General features: G+C 42.3%; 1 protein-coding gene across 1 annotated transcript in view; it reads left to right on the forward strand.

Moving 5' to 3' along the window:
- Positions 1-26,565, forward strand: part of zdhhc8b (zDHHC palmitoyltransferase 8b) — a gene marked incomplete at both ends in the record, with an annotated part of 49,827 nt that overhangs the window by 22,780 nt on the left and 482 nt on the right. Inside the window, 9 exons of the mRNA XM_079222474.1 lie at positions 17,665-17,786; positions 20,239-20,396; positions 20,841-21,013; positions 21,241-21,343; positions 21,758-21,849; positions 23,275-23,407; positions 24,012-24,117; positions 24,993-25,099; positions 25,288-26,354. Coding sequence (XP_079078600.1) covers positions 17,665-17,786; positions 20,239-20,396; positions 20,841-21,013; positions 21,241-21,343; positions 21,758-21,849; positions 23,275-23,407; positions 24,012-24,117; positions 24,993-25,099; positions 25,288-26,354 — 2,061 coding nt within the window. The remainder of the gene's footprint in view (positions 1-17,664; positions 17,787-20,238; positions 20,397-20,840; positions 21,014-21,240; positions 21,344-21,757; positions 21,850-23,274; positions 23,408-24,011; positions 24,118-24,992; positions 25,100-25,287; positions 26,355-26,565) is intronic.

Consider the following 26,565-nt stretch of genomic DNA (forward strand, 5'->3'; position numbering starts at 1 on the left):
TGGCTATCAAGTCCCACGCAATTTAAACCCAAGTTATCACTACTGCTCTGTTCTTCATGGTGAACTAGTCAGGGCTTTTAAGAAAGCCAGGAACACTGTCCCACACTCAGATACCCCCGGCCTTTTCCTTCTTTTTGTATGTTGCCGAGCCGACGCAGCCGATGCATGTCATAATGTGTCCGCAACAAAAGCCAAGATGGCACAGGCCGCACAAAATTCATATTTAGAAAGGTCGTGATTGTGCTCTGTGAATAGCTGGCTCCTCTGACTTGCCCTGGGGGCCTGTCAACCTTATTACACAATTATATTGTAGTAGTCCAAATGTGTTATAAGGGCGTTATAACAACATAACACATTTGGACTACTACAATATAATTGATGTCCCATTGCTCTCTGCCTCCTTCATACTTAATGATCGGCGAGAAGAGCGATTACTCTTTTTGCCTTTTTTAAGTCTGAATCCAGACCCCACTTACTAGAAAAAAATTGTTTTCATTACCGCTTTTCAAACAGTGGCCTGAGCCATTCTATCAGTGTGATAGGGGAAACTTGGTTCTATTGAAAAGGAGACAAATTGGTTCCTGGCCCGGGGGTGAAATTATAATTAGCATAGCTCAAACTCGACTGCTTTCATGAGAGTTTGCCGTACTGTGCTTTTGCCATGATCGCAGGGTGCCAACAATCTGTCCTGTGGCTGCTGTCACAGCCAAACTTGCACCATATTGTCTCGTCACTCAGTGTCCGCCAGGTGTCAGGCAGCCTGACAGGCCTCACATTTTTGAGGCCTTGAGTTCAAAGAAAACAAATGAGCGTCTAAAGTAGATCTTGTAACTCCCTTCTTTCTTTCCACTTCGTCGTGTGTTCACTTCATGTTTCCTCAGTTTGGGATCACAGAAATCTCTCTCTTTGCTGCCCTGAATGTTAATGACTAAACTTCTCACAAGAGAAAGTGCAGTAGAAGCCTGTTCAGAAATACTTTGACTAAATCAGTTCCTTCATTAAATGTATTTTTTTCTATTCCTTACATAGACAGGGACACTCTGCTACCAAGCTGCTTGTTAACCAGGTCTGGCTTAAGGGTTAAAATTGGCTCCTAGATGCTCTGTCCTCATCACTTTGGCAACTCCTGGTCTTAATATAAGTTTCAAACCCTGATCTATATTTATGCTATGCTATAACTATTCTCATTTTACATGTGTATGGTCATGTTTCTTGCGCCACTTATGTAAATTTCAGGACATGAAGCCTTTATTATGGATCTACTGCTTAATATTGGCAATCATCTCTAGGTTTTACTGACTGTACACACAGACACTTTTTATACTCAATTTAACGAGAAGTACCAATTCACCATTGTATTTGAAAATGGCATGTTCAGTTAAACCCTTTGGCACTCTCTCAGGGGGAAGGGTGGTGAAAGCTTTGGTTTCTTAAGTGATTTTCCTCATGCACATTTCCACAGCTCATTCGGGACTCTTTTGTTTCTCTGCCCACAATCTAGGAAAGACAGAAAGAGGGAAGAAAAATAGGTGGAGGGAAATGCATACAGTAGAGTCAGTGGGAGAGGACGAAGAGGGTTGGGATTCCATTGGGTGGATTGAAGAGGATTTGGTCCTTTAAATAGAAGCACCTGTTCATCTTGGATTAGTCGGAAGCAGAGCTCTATTTTGGTTCAGTGTGGATGCTTGCCCATCACGCCCTGGGTCCTAATGGCTGCCTGGGTGTGGAACGGATTCCTGGTGCTCTCATTTGGGGTTGTGGTGTGTGAGAACTCAGTATCTGGGTTTAAATTGTGTTAACTTTGGACAGTCTTTATGCTATGATAAACTATTGCTGGTGCAGATGGCTTGCCACTTACTGATTACTGGCTAACAGCAGAGCAACTGGTCAGCGCCCAGATGCATCTCCAGATGCCAACATAATTGTGTTAATTATAAATGCAACAGTGCTGCAAAAGCATGCATAATCTGGATAAATCCAAGGTAAATTAAGAGATGTGACTGGCCTTCCAGGGTGTTGTGATAATGAGGCAGGTTGGAAGGCTGGGAAGGTGTTGGTTTGTACAGACCACACGCATCACAACAGGTGATAATGAGGTTGAATGCTATATAAACACTGGCATGAGTAAAAATGTGACTTAGATCCAGTTGGGACAGTTGTAGTTGACACCTTCCATGAATATGCATTTCAAATACCTGCTGTGATCAAATTGAGCTTTTACAGTTGATTTGTATGTGCTGGTCGCAAGTGGCCATCGCCCTGGTTAAAAGCTTAAATCAACAGTTTAACATTTGGGCAAATATGCTGATTCGCTTTCTAGCTGAAGATCGATACCACTCATGTCGGCATAGTAAATATTAGGCTGCACCGAGCAGCAAGTTATCTCAGCATAGCACAGACTGTCCAAATGTGACAAAATCTTCCTTACTAAAAAAAAAAAAAAAAAACTTGCTTTGCCTTACCTGCAGCTAGTTTCGGTTGCACTAAAAATGATGATTTGCTGCTTTCTTGAACCAGTATCAGTTGCCAAGTTACCTGCACAAACTCCAGGAAGTTATTCCTGTTAAATATTTATGATACAGACGTGAGAGCGGTATTGATCTTTTCTCCCGCTCAGTAAGAAAAGGAATAAGCTCATTTCCAAAATGTCATACTATTCCTTCAAGTCAATGAGGAAGTTAGCGTTTCGTATTGTTTGGCTTGGTGTTGATTTTGAGCTTTTACCTTTCACCCATGCTGGCTTCCTTACCTCAGCTCATCAAGGCCTCCTTCCTTCTGGCCAAATAGGGATTTTTTGGTTTCAGTATTATTGGGAAAAGATGACAGCATGTGGAAAAGCCCCAAATCCACAAGCTTCAGAAAACTTCCTTTAGAGACCTGATAAAAGGATGCACATGTGCACTCAGCCATACAGCTCAGCATTTCTTCTATGTGGCCATTTGGATTCACACCATGCAGTACACACAGCACATATGACCACCTCGAAATATGGCTTGCGTAAGTGTGTCCTCAATGTAGTTTGGGTGTGCTCACATCTGCATTTAGAGGTGATTGGTGAAAGGTATTATACCACAGTCATTTTCACCAATTCCAGAAATTCGTTTTCACCTACAAGACCAATGCGGCGCGGGGTTTACTGAAATTGGTAAGTCAAATTATTCTGCAACGTATTAAAAATTGAGTTTTAACTGTTTCTTTAAATATCCAGCTCTCATTGTTTTCAGCATATTGGCGTGCCCCACCCAGACTACTCGAGGGGATTTGTTTTTGGCTGGCTTCAGACTAATTCACAGATGAATCTACTCCACCTATAATTGGGTCAGCATGTGTATTTATAGAACGAATCGGTCTGTCAAAACACATTAAACACAAAATGGAGCGATTGCGCTAAATGGCCTGAATAGTGCTCTATGTAAACACCTGCTCTGATCAGGTTCTCTCCTTAGCATCCTGTAAAACAACCTCTTAGAGCATCTGAACGCTCATCTGAAACTGCAAGAAAAGAACCAAAGGAGATGCAGTCTGTTGGTTTCTGTGTTACTCTGCACAGCAGTGGACTAGCAAATTACTCGTTATCCTTCCCATCTTCTCCAGGGCTGTACTTTTGAGTAACAAGTTCATACTGTGAAGGATCAAAATAAATGTATCTTAATAAAGGCCATCAGTCTTCATTCCAGCATGTCGCCAACTCGCTACTCCCCATTACTCCATTGAGCCTTTCAGCGAATTATATGTGCAGGAATCGCTTAACAATTCAGTAATGAAATCCCACACCCTTAATGTGTATATGTTGTTATTGTAAAAGCCTAGTGGAGTAGCCCTGGAGAGTCCGCTTTATTGAATCAACTGTGAACTGACATCAGCGTTTATCCCTGCATATGGCTCCAGCTAGGATCTGACACTCCAACTCTTGCCTGCAGGGGGAAAGGCCTCAACAGCCCCCTAAGCGGATCAGACCTTACATATTGCTCCACAATTTCATTAAGAGTCACAATTCGCAAGGCTGTCAGCGCCATAATAAACTCCCCAGTGCAGCCGGAGCAGATGGCGCGACCTGAGCGTCAAGGGAGAGGCATCCGATGGAATCCCCTTAATAAGGGAAGTAGGCCAGCAGCAGGCGCTTTAGAAGATAACTCCTGCCTTTTCACATGAAATTCATAAGATCCTTTGGTGTGCTAGTCGATCCAGATGAAACTACCTCCTGGTTTGGCTTTTCAGGAAGTCAGCGGGAAACTTTTTTATTTTTCTTGGTGAAAATAGCTGTAAATCCATTCCATCAGGAATAACTGAGCTGACATTCAAGCATTTGTTTCTAAAATCTCATATTTTTTAGTCTCATTTCACATTAAAAATTGTCTTTGGACATGCTGAAATGCTGCCTGTAAAATATCAGTCCTATTTATTGTTGCTGCGTGTGACTAAAAAGTCAGTAGTTTTTATTCTTTTATATTGACTGTTCACTAAGCCTGTGTTATTATTGGTGTTTCGCCCATCAAGCGTCCCATTGTAACATGGCACACATGCTTTGCAGTGGCAGCTTCACTTCTGATTAAAAGAACTAGACAGAGGTAGACAAAATAATTGGTTTCTCATTTCTGACTGATGACTGAAATGACAATTGTACATTTAATTAGCTTCAGCTAATTACGGTAATTTTCCCTTGAACTCCATCTTCCCAAAAACAGGGAACTATTTACACATGGAATAATCGGTTGTGAAACTGTTCCTCCGCTCCCTTATCTTGTATGCAACCTTTGTGCCACCATTTGTATTGCCGCAGGGCACTTTTTCTTTTTAGCCCAAGCGTTCCAACTGCTATCCCCCCTGTTTTAGTCAGCCGATTTATAAACGCTCTCTTGGAAAGAATGAATGCTCAATTGAGTTTGCATCAAAATAGAAACTTTTTTTTTGGGTGGTGAGGCCAGGACGCTGTAAATGTCCCTGTGAGCGTTTAACGTAAGCAACCTATATTTACATCTGTCAGCTGGAAACGCATTTGCCAACTGAGCAAGACTCACTGGGCAGTGGCGTGTGAATTGGCACTTGATGTGAAAGAACATATTGATGCTCTTCGTAAAACGCTAATGCTGCTGTAATATCAATTATGTAATGGTTCAGTGTAAGCGTAAATGTGCCCAGTCATGTATGTGTCGTCATGCCGTTCTGTGATGTGACTTGCTGTACGCTGGAGCTCGAGAGCTTGCGTTGAAGACGGGTCAACCCAGTTTATTGACCCTCCCACCCTCTGCCTGTCCCTGTCTTTGTTCCCGGAGAACACTGGTGGGATTCTGCCCAGTTCTGCCAGTCTCTGTTGCTAAAAGGAATCATTGTCTTGTTTTGTTGCTGCTCGGTAAATCAATGGGACTCATTGTTGCCTCTGCAGCATGTAGGACGTGGAGACCCGGCCCTTACTGACGTGTGATGATTGCGGCCTGCTGAGCAGAGACTCGGCACATCCCATTTGTGTGTCTTCTGTGCTTTTCAAAAAAGGTTTCAAAAGGATCAGCAGATAGTCACATTTAATTCCAAACCCTGTAGCTATCCTGCGGGGGGGGGAACTATGATATCATAGAGCTGCCATATCCCAGCCTCTGTGAAAGAATATGTGCAAGCATGCTCCTTTATATATATATGTATACTGTGTATGTGGTTTGTGTGTTTTTTGCACATTCATCTGTGAGTAAGTGTGTTCATGGGGACATTTGAAAGAATTGTGTGTAGATGTTCATAAATTGTGTGTGCGTGTGCACGTTCTCAGTCTCCCTGCCGTCCCCCAGCTGATCTAGATCGCCTCCCTTGATGGATAAAAAATCCTCGTTTGACAATATACAATTAAGATTCTTGCAGATGTGAAGGACCCACTGATGAGTTCCTTCAATAGGAGAGAGGAGGCGTGGAGGCAGAGATGAAGGAGCAGAAAGAGAGGGTTGGTGGATGAGGAGGAGGAGGAGAAGGAGGAGGAGGAGGATGGGGATGAGCTCTTCAGGGAGGTTTAGTGAAATCACCTGCCTCAGCTCTGGGGCTCATGATGGATGAAGAGGTACAACTGAGAAATTGAAGAAGGGAGGGGGAAGGAGCAGGTTTAAGTGTGAAGTGAAGGACACTTTGTCCTCCTGCAAATTCTTCATGGCTGTTCAGCACATAATGCAGTGCGGACACTGGGGAAGAGGTTAAATCCATACAAATTCTGGAAGGAGATTCTTTCGAAAGGTCCCAAAATGGATTTTTGTTTCACCGAAAAAGTTTCTTAAATCTAAAAATGCTTGAATTTAATTTGATCCTCCCATTTAAATCTCTGATGTTCTGTTTTGACTCAAATTACATTGTTGGTGGAGTGCATTTAAAGTTGCTTGTATTTTGTCTTCATTAAGTACCATAGAAATAACCTGATTGACAGCTTCCACCGAGTCCTAAGTGGATTTGACATTGCATGCTAACTGCCTGGGTTTGTGTGGAAATGTGTCTTATAGCCCACATGTATATTTATGATGCGAAACGGGTTAGATAGTGTTTGCCGGTAAATGTAGTCTTAAGGACTAATTTGAGATTTTTGCTGTTACATAGCGTTTATTCCCTTTCTTACAAAGAGGTAAATACATCTGTCATATCGGTCTGAAGCAGAAGCAGGAGATGACTGGCAACCTCACAGTGATGACGAGCACAAAATCCCCCATAAAACCAAAAGCATTTTGACATTGGTTTATAACATGAGCTTCCAGATAATTTACAAAATATACTCATATTCACAAGGCTACGACTAGCACCTTCACAATGAAATACACATATGCACTCCTATGCCATAGCTATATTCCAACTACAATGGTGTAATCTGATCAAGACCCACAGGGAAGCACATCTGGACATCAGTGGTGGGAGAGCGGGTCTGTCATGGTGGTACGTGGGCTGCTTTGGAGGCCAAGCTATTATGGAGCACACCACAGAAACCTCCCTTCAGAGTCCGAGGCCATGCACTACACATGGAATAAACGCACCATACTGTTATGGGCGAAAATAAATCATGAACTACACTTTGATAGTCCAGTGAGGCAGCAATTTTTCACACAGTTTCCTGAACAAAGGCTTCTTGTGCTACATACAAACTACCTCTATTAATTGTTGGTCTCTTACTTTACTCAAATCAAAGTTGCGTATTTTAAGCATACTATAATAGTTTAGCGGCTGTATTGAATTGGAAGTACAACATTATGAGCTGCATATGGACAATCACTTAAGATTAAGACTTTCATATTCCAACTCTGAATATCCCATATTGTCTTTAGGGATAGTCAAATAATGGCTTTTTAGTATGATGTCAAATCTATTAGAGGTGAGCGGAAGGCCAAAAGTGGTTTGACGGAGCACATGTTGGAATTGAAAGAAGGGTATTTCAGTTCTGGTCATTGCAGGCCTGTGTGTGTGAGGAATGTTCTTTGTATTATTATTTTACAAATATTAAGATAAGATAATCGTTTATTAGTCCCGCAGCGGCGAAATTTACAGGATGTATAGTGCAAACAAGATCAAAACATTTGTTACAAAAAAGTAATAAAACAGTAAAGAATCCACAATAACTATTATATCTTATATATTATATCTACCGACAGAATATGTTTTTAAGTGTTTTTTGAGCAGAGCTGGTTGTGCAGCTTCACCGCAGCAGGACATTGAAGTCATGAGTAATAAGACACACCCCTGCTCAGTTCCAAACAGGGTTTTCCCACTACAGATTTACTCGGTCTGATATGACTGGTTGCTTATGGTGGCTAATGTAGCTAATATTGAAGGCTATAATTGACACTTCTGAGTCTGTGTGTTGGCTTTCTAACTTGTCTCTACTTGTGCTACTGTTACATCGTATTGTTGATGTTGAAGCCACAGTGGCTGCTGCTCAGCAAAAATACTTGCTTTCAACAACCCTTATGCCAAATTACAGGGAAAACAAGTTTGTCTTTAATTAAACATTAGTAGAAAAACATGCAATAGACTTGTTTCTTTTCTGACTCTGCCCGGCCATTTTTTTATCATACTTTCAATATATGGCAGTTGTTGCCTCTCAAGTTGCATATACACGGGCCTCTCCAGGATCATTCTGAAAACCCTCTCTGTTTTCTGGTATCTGACTCAAAGCTTTGGCTGTAAGGGAGGTGGAATATGTGTTGACATCTCCCTTTGTTTGTGCCATCCATCTCTGCCCACGTGTGCGTGTGTGTGTGTGCGTGTGCGTGTGCGTGTGCGTGTGTGTGTGTGTGTGTGTGCGCGCGCATTAGACTGATTGATGAACAGTTCATTAGACTGATGGGCTCAGCAGGGGCAGACAAGCATACGGCAACAAGAAGTGGATTTAAAATACAACCAGAATTTGCTGTGGCCTGCCACCGGCTGCATCAGCATTTTAGTGTGACTCTGCAGCCTTTTTGATATATTTTGTGCTGTGAGGACAATTTTCTGGAAGCGAAAATACATTATTATTGCTATTATTTATATAGGTTTGTTTATGTAGTGACTGCCATGGTGCTACACATTACACAAGTAATTTATGGGATTAAATGTGTTAGCAGAAAGGGCATGCTTGAGTTGTGAAAACGACTGTTTGCTTATCCTATTTAATCAGTGTTTTTTGGAAAGGTAGGTGAGTGTTGTAAATATCATGACCAGAAGGCTGATCCACCAGCCAGCATTGCCCGCAAAGAATCAGCATGACTGTACATAGCTTGGCGTGAATGTGCGTGTTATGTTTGAATTTATCCAAGTTGTAATCATAGTTTTACTTACTGAGACAAGTTATCAGCTCTTGTCTTTGAGTATCGGTTCTGACCTTGAAAAACGCAAACTAGTCCAACCCGAAACACAGAGCACGCAAGTTAAAACCTGTTGTAGCTTTGTGTGTCATTGAACTCTCCAAAATCTCCACATGTGTCTGCTGCAGACTGAGAAGATTGCTCTGTTCTGTGGAGAGCAGCTTGTGTTTGTGTTTTTGTGTGCTTGTTCAGTCCCAGCTCTACTTCGGCTTCCTGCAGGAAGTGAGAAGAGAATTGGACTGACCTCACTGGTGTGGATAGAGGCAGCTTGCAGATAAATAGCCAGAAGAGGGCTAGATGGCCAGAAGGGACATTGAGCATTAAGGCATGGACTTGTCTCATGCCTTAATTGTGTGTGTGTGTGTGTGTGTGTGTGTGTGTGTGTGTGTGTGTGTGTGTGTGTGTGTGTGTGTGTGTGTGTGTGTGTGTGTGTGTGTGTGTGTGTGTGTGTGTGTGTCTTTTTAACTGTCTGCTGTATTTCTGGTAATTGACAATTAGCATGCTCGCTAGCTCGGAGAGTTGGTATGACTGACTAGCACTAGCATGTCCCTGGCCTGGCTAGTGTGTTAGCGGTCAGTTGGTGGACTACTGTAGTTTGCTAACTAGCCCAGCACATATTTCGAGAAAATGCAAAGATGAATTTTGCTGTGCCATGTTCTGGTTTTACTGCAACCGTTAGTTGAATGCAACTCATTGTCATTGTTGCATTTCCTGTACAACACTAATGTCCATTACCCAATTACCTGGAAAAAGGCTGCCAAAACAGACTGAAAGACTGTCGCCCCTTTGAGTCATAACTCTTGAAGTTCCTGACAGTGGCCACACATGCAGGCCGCAGTGCTCGGGGCTTAGAAGAAGAGTGGCTGGGAATGTAACACAGGACTAGCCAACTTTTGCAGGCATTGCTTAACCTCCGTACACATTAGCCTCGCAACTAAGTGAACAGGTTGTCTATGGTTGTCTGAAACAAGAAGCATCCATGTTAACTGAATCCACCCACTCATCCCCCCACAAAAGCCAATATCAAGATTGGGTTATATGCAGCTCTGCAAACTGGCAGAGCTTAACATGCACACAACAGTTGCAATGGCAGAACTGACCGTCTTCCTGTGGTCTAAATACCCACAGATATGTACTGTACTTGTCTAGTTAAGCCTCTGTGTCTTTGGCCGCATAAGCCTAATTTAATCCAACTGACCCATGGCACTCTACTGGTTTCCAGTTTCCCACAGGGAGCTTGGCAGCACATGTGTCATCACCACTCGGGGAGATTACCCACACAACACACTGTGTTTGTGAATGCATGCACATGGATGTGTTTGTTGAGCCAGTACATTGACACATGTCAGTGAAAACCGTTTAATCAGGAAAAGTGATTGACATCCGTTTTATTGGATTATGAGCGCAGACGTTGTTTTGTTGGAGGTTTACTGGAGTGTGTGAGGACATGTTGGGAGTGTGTGTATGTGCATGTTTGTGTGTATGGAATTCCTGCTTTTGTGGATTCCTTTTTGGGGAATTAAACAAAAGTGTGTGTGAGTGTATTTATTTTAATACTACAGACAGTGAGTAGGAGGATAGGGGGAAGAAAGGTGACACTAACCCCCTCCACATGACACACACACACACTAACACATTCCTCTCCAATATGGAAATATTTGTTTTATCACCAAGTCAGATCCATGTTTGCAAAACATGACATCTGCACCCACAATATGTTAACCCACATTTAAATGCAGGGGATATTAATTAAATATTGTTATCCAAAATAATATTAAGTTTTCAGTGAAAGTTGACACTGTAACATTGCCAGTGTTACAAGAAACATTGAGAATCAGTTTCAGTTGGATGATCATTAATCACTTAATTGTTTTAATTTCATTTTAGATTTTCAATTTTCAATTTCTTGAGCTGAAATAGCAATATTACTGTATGTATCGGCTGCACTCGTATCTTTGGAATGAAACTGTTAATTGAAACATTAGCTTCATAGATACAGGGTAATAGCATCAGTGCTCACTGGGCTTATTTATAATGTGATGTAGTTTAGCGTGGTAAGCTGGTTAAACTAAACTTTGTAGCTGAGGGAAATATAAATGTTTTTCTTTTCCGGATAGATTTCCTGCTTAACTACAAAAATGGGGTTATGAATATCTAAATTACAAAAGAAAAGCCTGTGGGGGGGAAAGTATTTTATTTAATTTCAAATGGAGTTCTTATGCAATTCTGGTAAATTAGTAAAATAAATGAAAAAAATAGGTAAATTACACTGCGCTCTGAGCTGAAATGCAGATTAAATAGTGCAGCCTTCCCTGCAGCTCAACAGGTTCCTCCTCTTAGTTTTTCTTCCAGTGAACGGTCCAGCAAGCAACTTTCACCAATGTGGTGTGGAATGGGCTCCGAGAGCTTGTTATGGGCATTACTTACTATTTTCTGACATTTCATTGACTACCAACTTAAATGACTCACTAAATGTGAATGAACAACAACTTGTGTTGCTGTGCAGTTTGTAAAACTGAGTGAATAACCTGGGGCTTGAGGAACTGAATTTTATGATACCCAGTCCATCAATGTAGTGCTGCCTCATGCTGCTCTGCTGCACACCTCCAGCAAACATCACCATCACCTGCACTGACAACAGGCCTGCTGCTGTGTGTGTGTGTGTGTGTGTGTGTGTGTGTGTGTGTGTGTGTGTGTGTGTGTGTGTGTGTGTGTGTGTGTGTGTTTGTGTGTGGAATGCTAAATGCCACATATGTGAATGCAGAGCCTCAGGGATGTGTTTGCGTTTGTGAAATTGGCAGGTCCCCGGGGAGTTGGTGAGCGGTGCTGCCGTTCATGAATACCACGAAGAGTAAAATAGGTTAGAATTTAAATAGTGGTTATGAATCTAGAAAATACTGGATCAAGCCTTCAGGGAGCAGGTATGACTGAACACAATAATGTGAACCTTCACCCCCATTCCCTTTATGGAAAATTCAAGTTGTTTCCCCATAATTCCTGGAAGGGGAAATGACACCAGGATCAGTGGGCCTCAGCAGGCAGTCTGAAGGAGAACAGGCCTTGCATGTGTGTCCCACTGGGTCCAGCGTTGATGAACTAATCAATAGGATGGTGTTCTCACCACGTGCTGAACACATTAATGTAAGTGCTCCCAGTGGCCCTGCAGCATCATTGAGTGGTGTCACTCATGCTCACAGGCATTGCAGTCAGACAAGGCTTTTCTGATAATATGTGATGTATTGTTCCTATAGAAATATATTTAACTTTAATCGTTTGAATGCCAAGAAAAGCTGAGATATGTTATGTTTTCTGCAGAATGCTCACCTGTACTGACATGTAAGAATATATATATATATATATATAAGAAATACTCTCCACTCGTTCGGGGACCAGACTTAGACATCGAATTTGTTAAGCATGACGTTGTATCTCTGACTCTGCTCCTTTTTTGCAAAGAATAAATGGCCTGATTAATGATTTTACAATCGGTGTCGAATAACAATTTTTCTAACAGTAGTCAAATGGCATTTTGTAAATACTAGTGGCAGGTCATCTGACTGTGGCAAATGAAATGTGTTAAACAGTCTTTCAGCAAAACTTTAAAGCACTATTCTAAGATATTCATTATCTAACTAGAGTATTAACTGGGATTTGTTTATTTTCATCTGGATTCAAATGTCACTTTAATAACTTAACTTGACTGTAACTTAATGCCAGGCAGTAAAACAGAGTTTTGAGCTTGAAGTTGACACAAAATGATACCGCCTGCATTATCTCTTATATTGATAAAATATCAAAACAGTTCAACAAGACAAGAGCATGGCACATCTGAATCTTAAACAACCAATTAACACGTGTTTAATATTGAATTTGCACCCATATAACGGTTTTGAGATCAGCTGACTGACCTTAATGTCACTGAGCAGCAAACCTGTATTCATCAACTGAATGAATCAGACACATACAGTATTGTAGATGTTGGTCCGAATCCCTTCATTCACAAAGACTTGCATCTTGTGAACCTTCATGTCGGACTCAGAATAGTGCTGCCTGTGAGTGTCTGTGCCAAAGGTTCTCTTGATTGACTCAGTTTTCTCTTTGATGGTTCTTCAGCCTCTGCCCTCCACACACAACCCCCACCTCCACTCAGAGCTACTACAAGAACAGATAAGAGAAACTTCAAAGGCTGCTCCAATCTAAAAGCAGGCAAATGAAGGACGGACAGATTTGAGTAGTCAAATAGCTTTGGGGTGTGTAGTGCAGAAGGCTTTTCATGGTAGATGCAGTGGTGAAGAAAGTATTTCGATTAATTTACCTCTGTTACAAGTAAAAGCCCTGCATTGAAAATGTTAGTGAAAGCATTTTAGCATAATCAGGAAAAGGACAAAGAAAAAGTGCAAGAAATAAAAAACAATCATATTTTATAAGCCTCTTTGTAAGATTTGTGTGCACAAAATTCAATTTGGAGCTGTCAAATAATTGTACTGAAGTAAAAAGGACAATCTAAAATGTAGAAATATAAAGTGTCCTGAAATGATAAGATGTCAAGAACTTAAGCACAGTATTGAGTACATGTACTCTGTAGTTACTTTCCACCAGATGTGATTGATTATTGTAGCCCTATTTCTAACTATATAATACAAAACTATATAATAACTATGCTGACCAATCCTACCACCTCAAAAAGCTTCTTCAGTTCTTCAGCTATAGCACCTAATTACTTTACAAAGGCCGCTGCGTGGTTTATCCGTCCATAAGGCTGGCCAGTGGGATTAGAGGGCTCCTTTCAAATTGTTCCACCCAGATTTTGTTTAATCAACAGACTCAAGCCTGTGTTTTTAAGGGTGGCAGCTGAGGATTTGTGTCCAGGCTTTTTTTTGGGGAAAGACAGCTGGGTTGTCGTCACCCGAAAGCCTGGTGTTTTCTCTAATCTTAATACCCAACCAGAGACACCCCTACTGCAGTGACTGAGAAGGTTATCGGATACTTAAGGCTAAGATTATGTCTGTCAGTCCATAAACTGCTGCTGTTTGAAGCCAAGTGTGTGGATGTGTGTATCATATGATTTCACGATGTCTCAGGGGTTGACATCAGATGCAGCATCTTTGTAATCCAGAAATAAAATGAGGCACGTGAGAGTAAAAAAGATACAGAAGGGGAAACTAATGCTTTACAATTTAGAGTGAGTTATAGCTGCAGTTTAGATTAAACTAATCTCAGTTTATGGTGATTGCAGCTAAACAACGTATGTGTACTGCTCAGTACACAACTTGACTGGAAAAGGAATGAAAGGAAAGAGATTAAAGCTGCATCAATTACTTTTATCTTTGTTATTTTTCTGTATTTTGGGCCAATTGCCCAGTCATCATCATTGACATTTGACATTTTAAAGTTAAGTTATTATGGTTTTATGCAAAGAGTTATGTTTCTAAAGACCTGATGAATGTAAGCCCACTCCTTTAAACCCTTTTTGGTCTCCACTGACTCCTGATGGAAACATCTCGCTCTTGAGCTGCTTAATGCTGCAGGGCTGATAAGCCACTGTTGATTTGTCACTATGAGCAACTCCTCCTCACGTTATGCATTTCCATTTGATACACTGTTCATGAAAAATATTGTTTAGTGCAGCTTTAAAAAGTGTTTTTTAAATTCCATCCAGTATATCAGAATGCAAATATGTGACTGTACACATGATATTAGTGACTTTCCCATAATCCCGATTTCACAAATTCTCAATTCATTCATATTTATATTGTAGCAATGGTGTGTGACAGGACAAAAACATTCCGCAGTCATACTTTTATTGCATTTGCATTAAATCCTAAACTTTGAATCATACGTTTAATTATCCACATATACCAACCGAAAAAGAAAAAAAAACGTGTCATTTAAATGGAGAAAGCTGCAGAATGAAGGTCCAAACTCATTTCCACTTGGACGATGTTAATTTACGAAGACAAAGGGAAGGCTGCAGTGTAGAAAATGTGTGCTTTCTGCCAGCAGTCTCATATATTGATCTGACTGAGGTTAGCGAGGTGACGGTGTGTTGCTCTGCCAGCCTGAGGAGCAAGCTGTGGATTATTCCTCTTTAAACTTTTGTTTTTAGCTTGCTCTTTTCCTCATTGCAGCCAGGAGATGAAATGTAATGTTCATCTCTTTTACGGCTCTGCATAAATGTTATCTTTGCACCTCTGTCCCGACAGTGTGCTGGGCATGTTCAGTGGCTTTTGATCTGCTGTTTTAAATGCTGATTGGCTGGAGGGTGCCAGCTTCCTTACCTCTCCAGCTCCATTTTGCAGGCATTTTAATGACCACATAGATCCCAGACCTTTCTTCCAGTTTGGCTAGCAGGGACTCACTGTCCAAGCTCTTTACATTACTGCAATTTTGGCAGCAAAAGCCCCTTCAGCTTTATAAGCGTGGTCCAAACCTTTTAAAAGTATCATGCTTACACAAGCCGTTAAAGTGGCTTGTTAACAGTTTTGATAAGCGCTCTGTGGTTATTCGTTACTCCTACACAATTAAACAATGTCTGTGGCCCTAATCAGGCTTTCTGTCCCATTTCCTCCCACGGTGTCTGCTCCCAGAGTCTTAAAATGGTTGCTGTCAGCTTCACTTTTTTTTCCCTTCCTTCTGGCTAGACTGTATCGCACTGTGGGCAAAAACACATGATCCTTTGACAGGCGAGTAAATTGGGATTTTGTAGGGCGGTGAAGCTGCATGCTATTGCTTTTCTTTGATCAGTTCATAAAGTGTTTGTACCTTGTCTGCTTGCTGCTGAAGCTGTGATCACACAGCCAGGTACTACTCACTACAGTCCTCTGCGTAAATGGCAATTCCACTGAAATGTACTTTGAGGTTGTTATCTTGCAAAAGTAAGTAAGTGCCATAATAAACTGCTGAAACTGTATTCAGAGACTTACATTACTTAAGTTACCAACCCTTTGGTAAATTGTTTGTGACACAGATATATATATATATATATATATATATATATATATATATATATATATATATATATTAATTTTCCGTAAGATGGTGTGGCTGAAGATCTAAAAAAAAGAAAAGAAAGACCGATAAGATAATTATAGTCTCATTGCATCTGCTGACAGCATGCCTTAACAATGAGAATGGTATCACAAACAACAGTTAGCATGTGATTGGTGATGGTCTCATTATAAGAAACTGTATTTTTTTATGCAAATTAGTTTATAATGCGCTTGTAATACATATCTTATCATACATCTTATCATGTGAGCTACATTTTCATGTGACGTGAATGAAGGTATACATTATCGGGCCCAGCATTGCCCTGATATGGTGCAGTGATATCTTGGAAGAATTAGTCAAGCCCACTCCACACTAGCCCTCACAAAGCAGCGGACCAGAGCAGACTGGTTATGCGAGAGTCCACCTCATCCCCGTCTCTCTAGTCTCTGTTAGTCGCTCCATACAGCCACGGCTCCATACAGACATACGGCTCTGAATAATTCAACAAAGCAAAAGAGGACTGGCGGAGTGGAAGAAGAGATATGGATTGAAGAAGATCTCAGGGTCAAGGTAGCAGGAAATTGACTTTTTTGACGTCAGAATAATCTGGAGAAGCATGCTTGAAAGTGTGTTCTGTTAGGTGTGCAAGTGGGCGTAGGTGTGTTAATCATTGTGCTCGGAAAGAGCTGGAAGTGAAAGAGAGTCTCTCGCTTCCCGCTCTTGCAAGAAACTTTATTAATTCATACAATTCTCTCTGAGTTTCTGACCTGCAGGATCTCTGCAGTATGCATAACCATAAGCATTAACACATCTGGGTGTTTCATCTCTACAGAGACCACACAAACAGTTGGCTTGAATAAGATCACCTTAGGACACTCTTGACATTTGGGTCCAGGTGATCGAGCGGGGCTGTGGGTATGACTCTGACGCCTCCACAGTTGAATATTTCACAGCACTGACTGAGTTATGACTTGCAGGTAGTAGAGAAGGTCAGTCTTGGTGGAATTTAAAGGATATTTTCTGCTGATAACCTCGATGACTGAGCTGACAGGGTTCCATTGTGGTGTGAAACATGATGGTGCACATTGGTGCACAACATGCAGGTTTCGTTAGCTTTACTTTTAGACATGCAACAGGGCTCTATGTGTCATCACTTTGGCCCAGACTGAAATATTTCAACTTCAGGATGGACTGCCATGACATTTTGTAAGGACACTCAGGGTCCGTAAATGACAATTCCTACTGTGGTGATAGTGATGACTCTGCATCTTGCCCTACCATGAGGTTGATATTTGTGGGTTTTATGCAAAATGTCTCAATAACTATCTCATAGTTTGGCACGAACATTCATGTCCCCCTCAGGAGTAATCATAATGGCTGCAATGCTAACTTACCTTTTGATGTAGCTGATCAGGTCATCAAATGTACAATTATTTGGTTTATGACCACATACCTGCAAACGCGAATCCTCTTCAAACGAGCAATTCTAAAGAAGGCTTTTAGGCTGAGGATCAATCATTCACTTAATTAATTTCACAGTTACTCACCTGGTAATTGGCAAAGAATTACAGTATTTGAAGATTATTCAGTTAAGCTGGCTACCTTCAGTGTTATTCAATTTTCTGTCAGTCACAAGCTCTGGCATCCACTGTTTACCTTGCTCTAATTCACTCGCTATAATCATGTCTCTAGTTATGAATCTTGCTTCAATTTGGAAGCAAGAATCCCAATAAGAGAATGAGATTGCTCATTTAAATGTGTGCACTTGAATGTCATGGTTGGGACTAACGGTTACTACTCAGACTCGATCAGAACCGTGACGGTGGTTAAGTGTGTGTGACTAACCTAATCTCTGTCCCTTCCTTTGTGTCTCTAGGTGCCCCTGGTTGACGAAGGTAATCTCTCCCGCCGTGCCGCTCTACAATGGCCTGGTCTTCCTCTTTGTCTTGGCCAACTTCAGCATGGCAACCTTCATGGACCCTGGTGTATACCCCAGAGGTTTGTATGCATGATGTCTGTGCGTGTGCAAATTAGCTTATAATGCGCTTGTAATACATAGGAATCTTATCATGTGAGCTACATTTTCATGTGACGTGAATGGAGTTAAACAGTATCGGGCCCAGCATTGCCCTTATATGGTGCCCGATGATGGTCTAAAAGCTATATTTATCTGACATCTAAACTAGTATTATTTATAATGAACGATACATAAGGATGAGTTGTAAAGAGCACACCGTCAAACAAGCGGCACTGCCTTATGCTCCTGGTGCAAACCTCTTGTCGTCAGTGCTGGGTTCAGTAATGATGATTGAATTCCTCCCCGGGGATGTTTGTAATGCGCTTGTAAATGATAAGCACCTGTCTTGAGCTTTCTCTGCTCATAAAAGGGTAATAATCATTAGGTTGTATAAAGCTCAGGTTATCTGCTTTCCCAGAGGTGACAGTGACCTTCTGCTGCCGTTGCCCTACTGCGTTTAATAGACTACTGACAAGCTTTCTAAATTCTTGATGTTATATTGCATCAGGCAGCCGACCCGCCAGTAAATTTGAATGAAAAACAAATAAATGACATCTGTTTTGAAAATCACTCCGTCATCCACATTGAAAGTGGTGTAAAGTGTTGGCACTAATCAATATATTTATATTAACAATGGGTCAATGACTATGTATATGGTAAAGGGTGGTCAATTGAAACAGAGCCACAGAAAATTATCATTATGTCTTTCAACAAATGAGATGTCAAGCTTCTCAAAAGAAGGAGCTGAGCCCTATTATTTGTTACCCCAGACCACAGCTTCAATATTAGCCATGTACATGTAAAAAATGTGTGGATGAGAGGATTTATTATTTAAAAAGGTCAATGACTTGATCCCCATTAATAACCAGCCATGCCTGTTATACTGATCTTTTGCACCCTCACTCGGTGTGAGTTGCCTTCTTTATATAAATACATAGTTCATCCGTTCATAAGGGATGAAACACTCGTTATCAATGGCCAATAGCAGGCATACTCCGTATCGATGCTGTGGTGGGTATAAAGCAGAAAATGCTTGTAGATAATGTCTTCAGATGGCTTCTCTGTCGATCAGCAGTCAATAGTAGGATTAACATAAAAGGATTAAGCCTATTATGTATTTGATTACGATTCTGAACAGAAATATAGATACAATAGTATAATAGTTGATATGTACATGCTAAAAATAATTTTAGGCAAATCATTATAATTTCCGGCAAAAACTGATTGTAATCCAACTGAAAGCTCATTTTAAAGTGTAAATGTACATTTGTGTAAAATAGGCCAATGCTTTGTCTAGAATACATCTTGCATCGAGCACTTGTAGAAGAAGAAGCTGTCAGGGGAGATGCACGTGTAACTGCTGCTTGTGTCTGTTGGTTTGGCAGGCGGTTTACTTTAAAAATCTATTTGAAGAGACTTAACAGCCATAATAACAGAACAATCTCTGCTTATGGCACTATTTATTTCTGTGCTCTACCTTGTAGAGAGCAGCTTGTGTTTGTGTTTTTGTGTGCTTGTTCAGTCCCAGCTCTACTTCGGCTTCCTGCAGGAAGTGAGAAGAGAATTGGACTGACCTCACTGGTGTGGATAGAGGCAGCTTGCAGATAAATAGCCAGAAGAGGGCTAGATGGCCAGAAGGGTCATTGAGCATTAAGGCATGGACTTGTCTCATGCCTTAATGCTGTGTGTGTGTGTGTGTGTGTGTGTGTGTGTGTGTGTGTGTGTGTGTGTGTGTGTGTGTGTGTGTGTGTGTGTGTGTGTGTGTACCAAATGGATCTTCCTGCAGTTATTATTGTACTGTGAAATTATTTTCCCTGGTTTGAGCTTTGTGTAGATAATTTAATAGTGACCTTTGATCAGCTGAAATACATTTTTATTTTCCACTGCGGCTCCAGAGCAACACGCTCTTGGTCGAAGGAAAGCAGCACAATGTACAAAGCTTGTCTTTTCATAAACAGGTTGATTGAGTGCATTGTCACATCAAGTGCAGTGGAAATGTTGCTTATACTCTCATACTGTAGTTTACAGGTTATGGCTTCAGTTACATGTGAGGTTAGATAGAGCAAGGCACCATCTCTACCAGGGTAAACATTTCATTCTGATAATGTTAGAAGCTTTTTCGTTTAATTTCCCACGAGTTCTGTTTTATATTATTTACAGTGTCCATGTTTATCAGTCTTAATGTTAAAAGCCGAATGAATAGGTCATGTCTATAAACATGTTTGTTTCTCTGGGTTTGCTGTCCCTGCAGACAGTTTACAGCGGGGGGGAGAGCTTAATTTAGTTAGCTCCCTTGTTGTCAAATGTAATCTTTAATCACTGTTTGTCACACTCCACCATATGCATATGTGCTCTGTTAATGTGTGTGTGTGTGTGTGTGTGTGTGTGTGTGTGTGTGTGTGTGTGTGTGTGTCTCTGTATGTTTCCCCACAGCCGACGAGGACGAGGACAAGGATGATGATTTCCGAGCACCGCTCTACAAGAATGTGGAGATCAAGGGCATCCAGGTCCGGATGAAGTGGTGCGCCACATGTCACTTCTACAGGCCGCCTCGCTGCTCGCACTGCAGTGTCTGCGACAACTGTGTGGAGGTGTGTGTGTGTGAGAATACAAATGTGCAGAGAAACCGTGTATGTTAAGTACATGCAGGCACTGAAATCTAAATATGCATGAAGGTTCGACTGATATATCAGCTTTTAATCAACAATCTGATGCTGTTCTGTTGATGTTGGGCTAGTTTGATGTGATATAAGATGCAGTTTGTTTGTACATAGTATGTTTGGAGTTTTTTCTTTCCTGCCAAGAATTAATATCTAAGAAAAATGTTTTGTTTTGTTAAATGTTATTGTCCTCACTAAAGAACATAATTACTGGCATGAATGGCAGCTTTTGGCAGCAGTATTTTGTTCCTTCACTTGTTTTGCCTTAACAGTCAAGAGTTTACAATAAAACTTTACGCCCAAACCCAGACTAGCTGTAGGTCATATAATTGATTACTTCATGAATAAGTTACATAGATTTCCCTCCCTCCTCAGGACTTCGACCACCACTGTCCCTGGGTGAACAACTGCATTGGCCGGAGGAACTACCGCTACTTCTTCCTCTTCCTGCTGTCGTTGAGCATCCATATGGTGGGCATTTTCTCCTTCGGCCTGATCTTCGTTCTTCACCACCACGAGAGACTGGCAGCACTGCACACCACTGTCACGTATCCTTTCACCGCTTGACTGCAAAGCCTGCTCCTTTTGTTTTTTTTATGGCCGATTTGGTTGGTTGTTGATTTAGTTTTTTAGGATAATGTTTCCTGAGTGAGAATAGGTTGGTACTAGTAGCTTCCTCTGTCTAAAGGACTCAATGGAGTTATTCTTGCAGTGCATGTGGTTGTGTTCTTCTAATCCAATATTGTTGTTGTTGAGCTTGACCCTTTGCGTCCAGTCTAGTGGTGATGTGTATAGCAGGGCTTTTCTTTATTCCAGTCATGGGACTCACAGGTTTCCATATGGTGCTTGTTGCTCGAGGTCGAACGACCAACGAACAGGTGAGTGTAGGAGCTGCCGACGTGCTTGTTCTGAATGTGCACGCACGCACACACATACACACGATTTAGCCTGTTATTTATCCAGCGAAAGTCAACAGAGCTGTGCTGCTCTGCTTCACACGGACTCAAACATTCACACCTGGAGCTGTCTGACTTTTGGCAACCGTGCTTGCATTAGGGAGCCTTTGAAAAAGCTGGAGAATCTTGACAAAACTTCCGGCCAGGAGACTAATACAGTCCAAAAAGTATGACCAGAATTCATTCCCATGCATCACATAATTAATTATTACTATTTTGTATTCAAGCACTGTGTGTGTGTGTGTGTCTGTGTGTGTTTGTGTGTGTCTGTGTGCATGTGTCTGCACTTTGGCTTTCCTTCGCTGCCGACTCTAAACAAGGCATTGTTTTCCTCAGGTGACGGGCAAGTTTCGTGGAGGAGTAAATCCCTTCACCAAGGGTTGCTGTGGCAACGTGGAGTATGTCTTATGTAGTCCCCTGGCACCAAGGTAAGATGCTTTATTATGCTGCGTGTGTGTGACATGTACTGTATTCCTGCCCTGAAGAGAATATGTTTGTGGATGGTTATGCAAAGACAAGGGTTGCGGACCATTAAAGCCTGTGCCATCCATGCCATGAAACCAGTGCAGAAACATGTAACAATGTGCAATAATAACACGGACGGCGTGTGTGTGCGTGCGTGCGTGCGTGCACATGCTCTGAAGGTAGTTGCGGAGGTGTGTATCCAGTTTTGCCTGAAAGCAGCCAGCAATCCAGGGGGAAGGCAGATGGCTGAGAGAATTGAATCACTCTGTAGAACAGTTAATGGGAAACAGAGCGCAGAACTAGTCAACTAGATTTTTTTACAAACACAGACGCACACAATCACTAAAAAGCCTGAATACCAGTTTCACAATCTATGAAGATGAGTTCTATTCCATTACAACCACCAGTGTGACTGCAGAGAGACAACAGGTTGGGGTGAAATGCTGCGTTACAAGCATCTGCTGTTAAGTTGTTGCAGAGTCCCTGATGGAGGATTTTGGAATTACTAAATAATTGACTCAAAACATGTTGGACCTGACTGATACTGAACACACACACACACACACACACACACACACACACACACACACACACACACACACACACACACACACACACACACACACACACACACACAAATAAAATAAACATGTCACATGAATTTAGTGTCATGTTTTTTTATGTAGGGGTTGTTGACTAAAAATGTATAAAGACTGCTTGGAAAATATACTACACTCAAGGCTCCACGCTATTAATATTTAAGCAATTACACAGACAGCCTGTATGACTCACTTAAATGCTGTTTTTCTGACAGGAAGTTGTGTTTGAAATGACTTTTCAAATTGCCAAATGGATATAAATGCAAAGTGCTTGAATCATCTCATCATTTTACTCTGCACAGAACATGGATTGATGATCCAATGCATATATCTGGTCGTATATCTGTATAATATGTATTCTGTGTGAACATGAGATACATGAACCACCGAGTATTTCTCATGTAGCAATTAAGATTAAATTCCAAAGGTTTAGGGTGCGATTAGACTGGAATATGATGACAGAAGTGATTCCTGACAAATTTATTCAGTTTTCAGAAAATATTTCTCTACTGAAGACAAAGCTAGTCTCCTTTCCTTTGCATAAGTGATGTATACTTTGATGTGAATATCGGTAATAGTACATACACTGTGTGCTGTTTCGGCTGTGTTACAGAGCTGCATACTTGTCATGTTGCTTGCATTCAGTGAGGCACTGTGTCACTAAAGATTGCAGATGTAATGTCAATGCTGACTGCCAGGACTTTTCGAAAATTATAAATTGGGAAAGTATTGTGACGATTAAGTATCTGTTTGTTCTAAGAGAGAGCCTATTGCTCTTTTTCTATGCAGGTACATGTTAGACCCCAGGAAAAAGCCCCATGTCAAAATACAGCCCCCATTCATCAGACCTGACCTGTCAGAGAGGCAAATCACCATCAAGCTCAGTGACAACGGCATCCACAGCACCATCATCAGCTCCAAGGTGAGTTCTTCTCAATTGCCACAGAGCTTTAGTCTGTTATTTTCCCTGTAGCTCCATCATCCAGAGTGAGCTGCATGAAGAATAATACATTGCCTCAAGTAATGTCACTAGAGTCAGCGTCAGTTAGGACTAAAGACCAATCTGAGAGTGTGGTGTTAGAAAAAAGTGAGTTTACCAGACCTCTATTGACCGCTCCTCATCTCTGCTACTAGCATAACACACTGGAATTACCGGATCAGGTGTTGGCAGAAGAGTTGCATTGTGGATAATGTGGAGGTTTTGATTTTAAACTGTGGCAAAACTGCGTGCAAAAGAAAAGTTTGGTACTCTATTTTTTCTTCTTCTTTTTATATACAAAGGAATGCTCTTTTGTGTTAATGTAAAATATTAATCCAACACTGACATCTTTTCACCATTTCCACTCCATTAGCCGCAACAAAAAATGATATAGCTCAAGCAGAGCAGCTGCCTAGTCCGGCTTTGCGACCCTATAACCCTCCGTGAGAGTTGGTTGGTGCATCCCTAACATATGCTCTTCTCTATTTAACCTACTGTCCCCCCACCAGTCTTGGATTTTATAACACCCCTGCTCTCCTCCCTGTAGTCCAAAAGCAGCCTGGACGGTCTTGACGAGAAAGAGACCCAGCCACCGCTGCCGCCCAAAGCTGACAGGTACAACCAGCTGAAGAGTCAGCTGACCTCCAGCGAAGGTAAGACACAGGAACAAAGTGTGCCTGTGTTCAGCAACAACACTCTCCCTCTTCTGTCAGTCATCGTCAATCCCATTTCTCTTTCTTGCCAAGCAGCAATTCCTCAAACTGCCTCTGTGCATCACCAGTATCCCAGTGTGTGACTTCCCTCTAATTTAGCGTGATAAATGTCTGTCTAAGTGGCGGGTCAATTGCCTTTTTAATGCCAGTCCGGAGAGGAGGTGTGATTTGTAATGAGAAAGCAAGTCCTACCCACTGAATCAGCACCAGATTTGTGTTACAATGGAGGGATTGGAGTGAATTATTGCAACATGAATCACCACCTTCTATTATCCTGGTGCCGTTTAGCAATGAAGCCACATGGAGGGATGGGAGAGGAATATGGTCGAGAATCAGGGAGGGGAAATGACTGACTGCCTTCAGAAGTCCTTTGTGTGAATTAGGAACTGTGACATCCTGCTGTGGTGGCGTTTTTACAGCTAAGAGCCTTAACCAGTGGTAACGTTTTCTTTATACTGTTGCATTCAATAGTCAATACAATATAGTGTGAACCTTCAACAGCAGGTTCCCTCCAGAGGATCTCCATTGCCATGGTGCATTATATTAGGGAGTGAACGCTTTCTGTTCTTCAATGGAACACTATCACCGCCTGGTGGTACTTCAAAGTACTGCAACCTGTCTACATGGATGCCTCCTCTTTTAAAGGGAAATTAGAGGAAACAGAACCGGCTTTGACCGACTACCAAGCCACTCCAATTAATTTACTCTTGCAGCCTCTTTACTCTCATGATAGCTTTTTTTTGTCCCAGAACTGACTTTTAATCAATTACCTGCACAGTGTTAACTCTGGTCTTCCTTCTCTGCGTGTGTTGTAGATAGTTCTCTTTCTGGAAAGACCCACCCTTCCACTCCAGCCATGTACAAATTCCGACCGTCCTTTGGCACCATGCCTAAAGTCCACTACCACACTGCTGGAGAGAAAGTAAGGCGTGATTTGTCTGGCACTTATGTAAGACGTATATCTTAATAAAATATATTACTGGTAGCTCTACCATATAGGCAGGGGTTTCTTGCCTTTTGTACAAAAAAACAGTAGCAGTTGTTAAGGACGAGGACTTTAATCCTATTTCCACTTTGATTTGACATGCTATTCTGCTGTTTGCTGCTCAGATTGTCATGCCAGATGAAAGGAAGTCTTCGGCCATCTTGGAAGAGGGTGTCCGTGGTCATGACTACCGATCTGAGCCAAACCTGGATCTGCCTGAGTACACCAATACTCCTCTCCACCGCACCTTCCAGTCCTCTCCCCTCCAGCTGGACGCTGACACCATCAACTCCCACTCTCTCAGCCTGAAGCAGGGTCACCGTCGGCCAGAGAAGGGCCAGCTCTCAGCCCTGCAGCCGCAGACAGTCACCTCCACCCCGTACAAAAGCGTCTTTTCACCCAACACGCTCTCCAACCGTAATGGCAGCTTGTCTTATGACAGTCTGCTTAACCCCAGCATCTCCCCAGCATCTGCCAGTGAGTGCATGGCCCATCGTGGTATGCCCACTGTGGGGTTCCACTCGCCCTACCTGCCCACCAAAATGTGCCACATCCGGGAACCTGACATGCAGAGGCACCAGGTCACCCCCGCCTACAGTCCAGTGATGCCACCCAGGGGGGTAGGCAGGCAATCCCCTCACCTAAGGGACAGGGACCCATCCCCGGTGCGCTATGACAACCTCTCCCAGACCATCATGGCCTCCATCCAGGAACGAAAGGACATGGAGGAGAGGGAAAAACGGCAGATACAGCATGGGCGCTCCCAGACCCATATCTATGCCCAGGACTCTGGCGTGTTTGATGGGGGCTATGGCCTAGCCCCCAATGCTTGCTACCCAGATGGGTCTCGTGGACCTGGCTCCAGAGGCCCAACACCCCCAGCTTATGGAGGCTCCAGGGACAACCTGATGGGGGTCGGCCTGGTGAGCTATGGGCAACGAACCCCCGTTTTGCGCCAAGCCGGCGCCACGCTAGGTCGTGCTCCTAGGACTTCGTCCACCTCTCTACACACAGATCACAGTAGCAGCAACAGCAGCCAGAGCAGGGCCACTTGCCCTGAGGGCCTTTATCGTTCCCCGGCCCACCAGCCTCACTCCCCTGCTATGCCCCGATCCCCCTCCTACTCCCACCAGAAACTCTCCTACATCAGTGCCCATGAGAGGACAGAATCACCTCGTCTGGGGGGCCCAAGGTATGAACTCTAACGTTACACCTGTCGGACTGCATGCATTGTACTGAGCCAAAGAGGAGTGGTGGGCATTGAATGTAGTCCCACTGGAAATCCTGCTCCTGCTGCTGGACACAGCCAGCAGTACATGGGCACTAGTTTACTTGCCCTTACTTAGGCAACGTATAGCATTTGTAAAAAGTGTATGGCATTGTAATTTCCATGTATTCATGTT

The sequence above is a fragment of the Taurulus bubalis genome (assembly GCF_910589615.1).
Source record: "Taurulus bubalis genome assembly, chromosome: 8".
NCBI lineage: Eukaryota > Metazoa > Chordata > Actinopteri > Perciformes > Cottidae > Taurulus > Taurulus bubalis.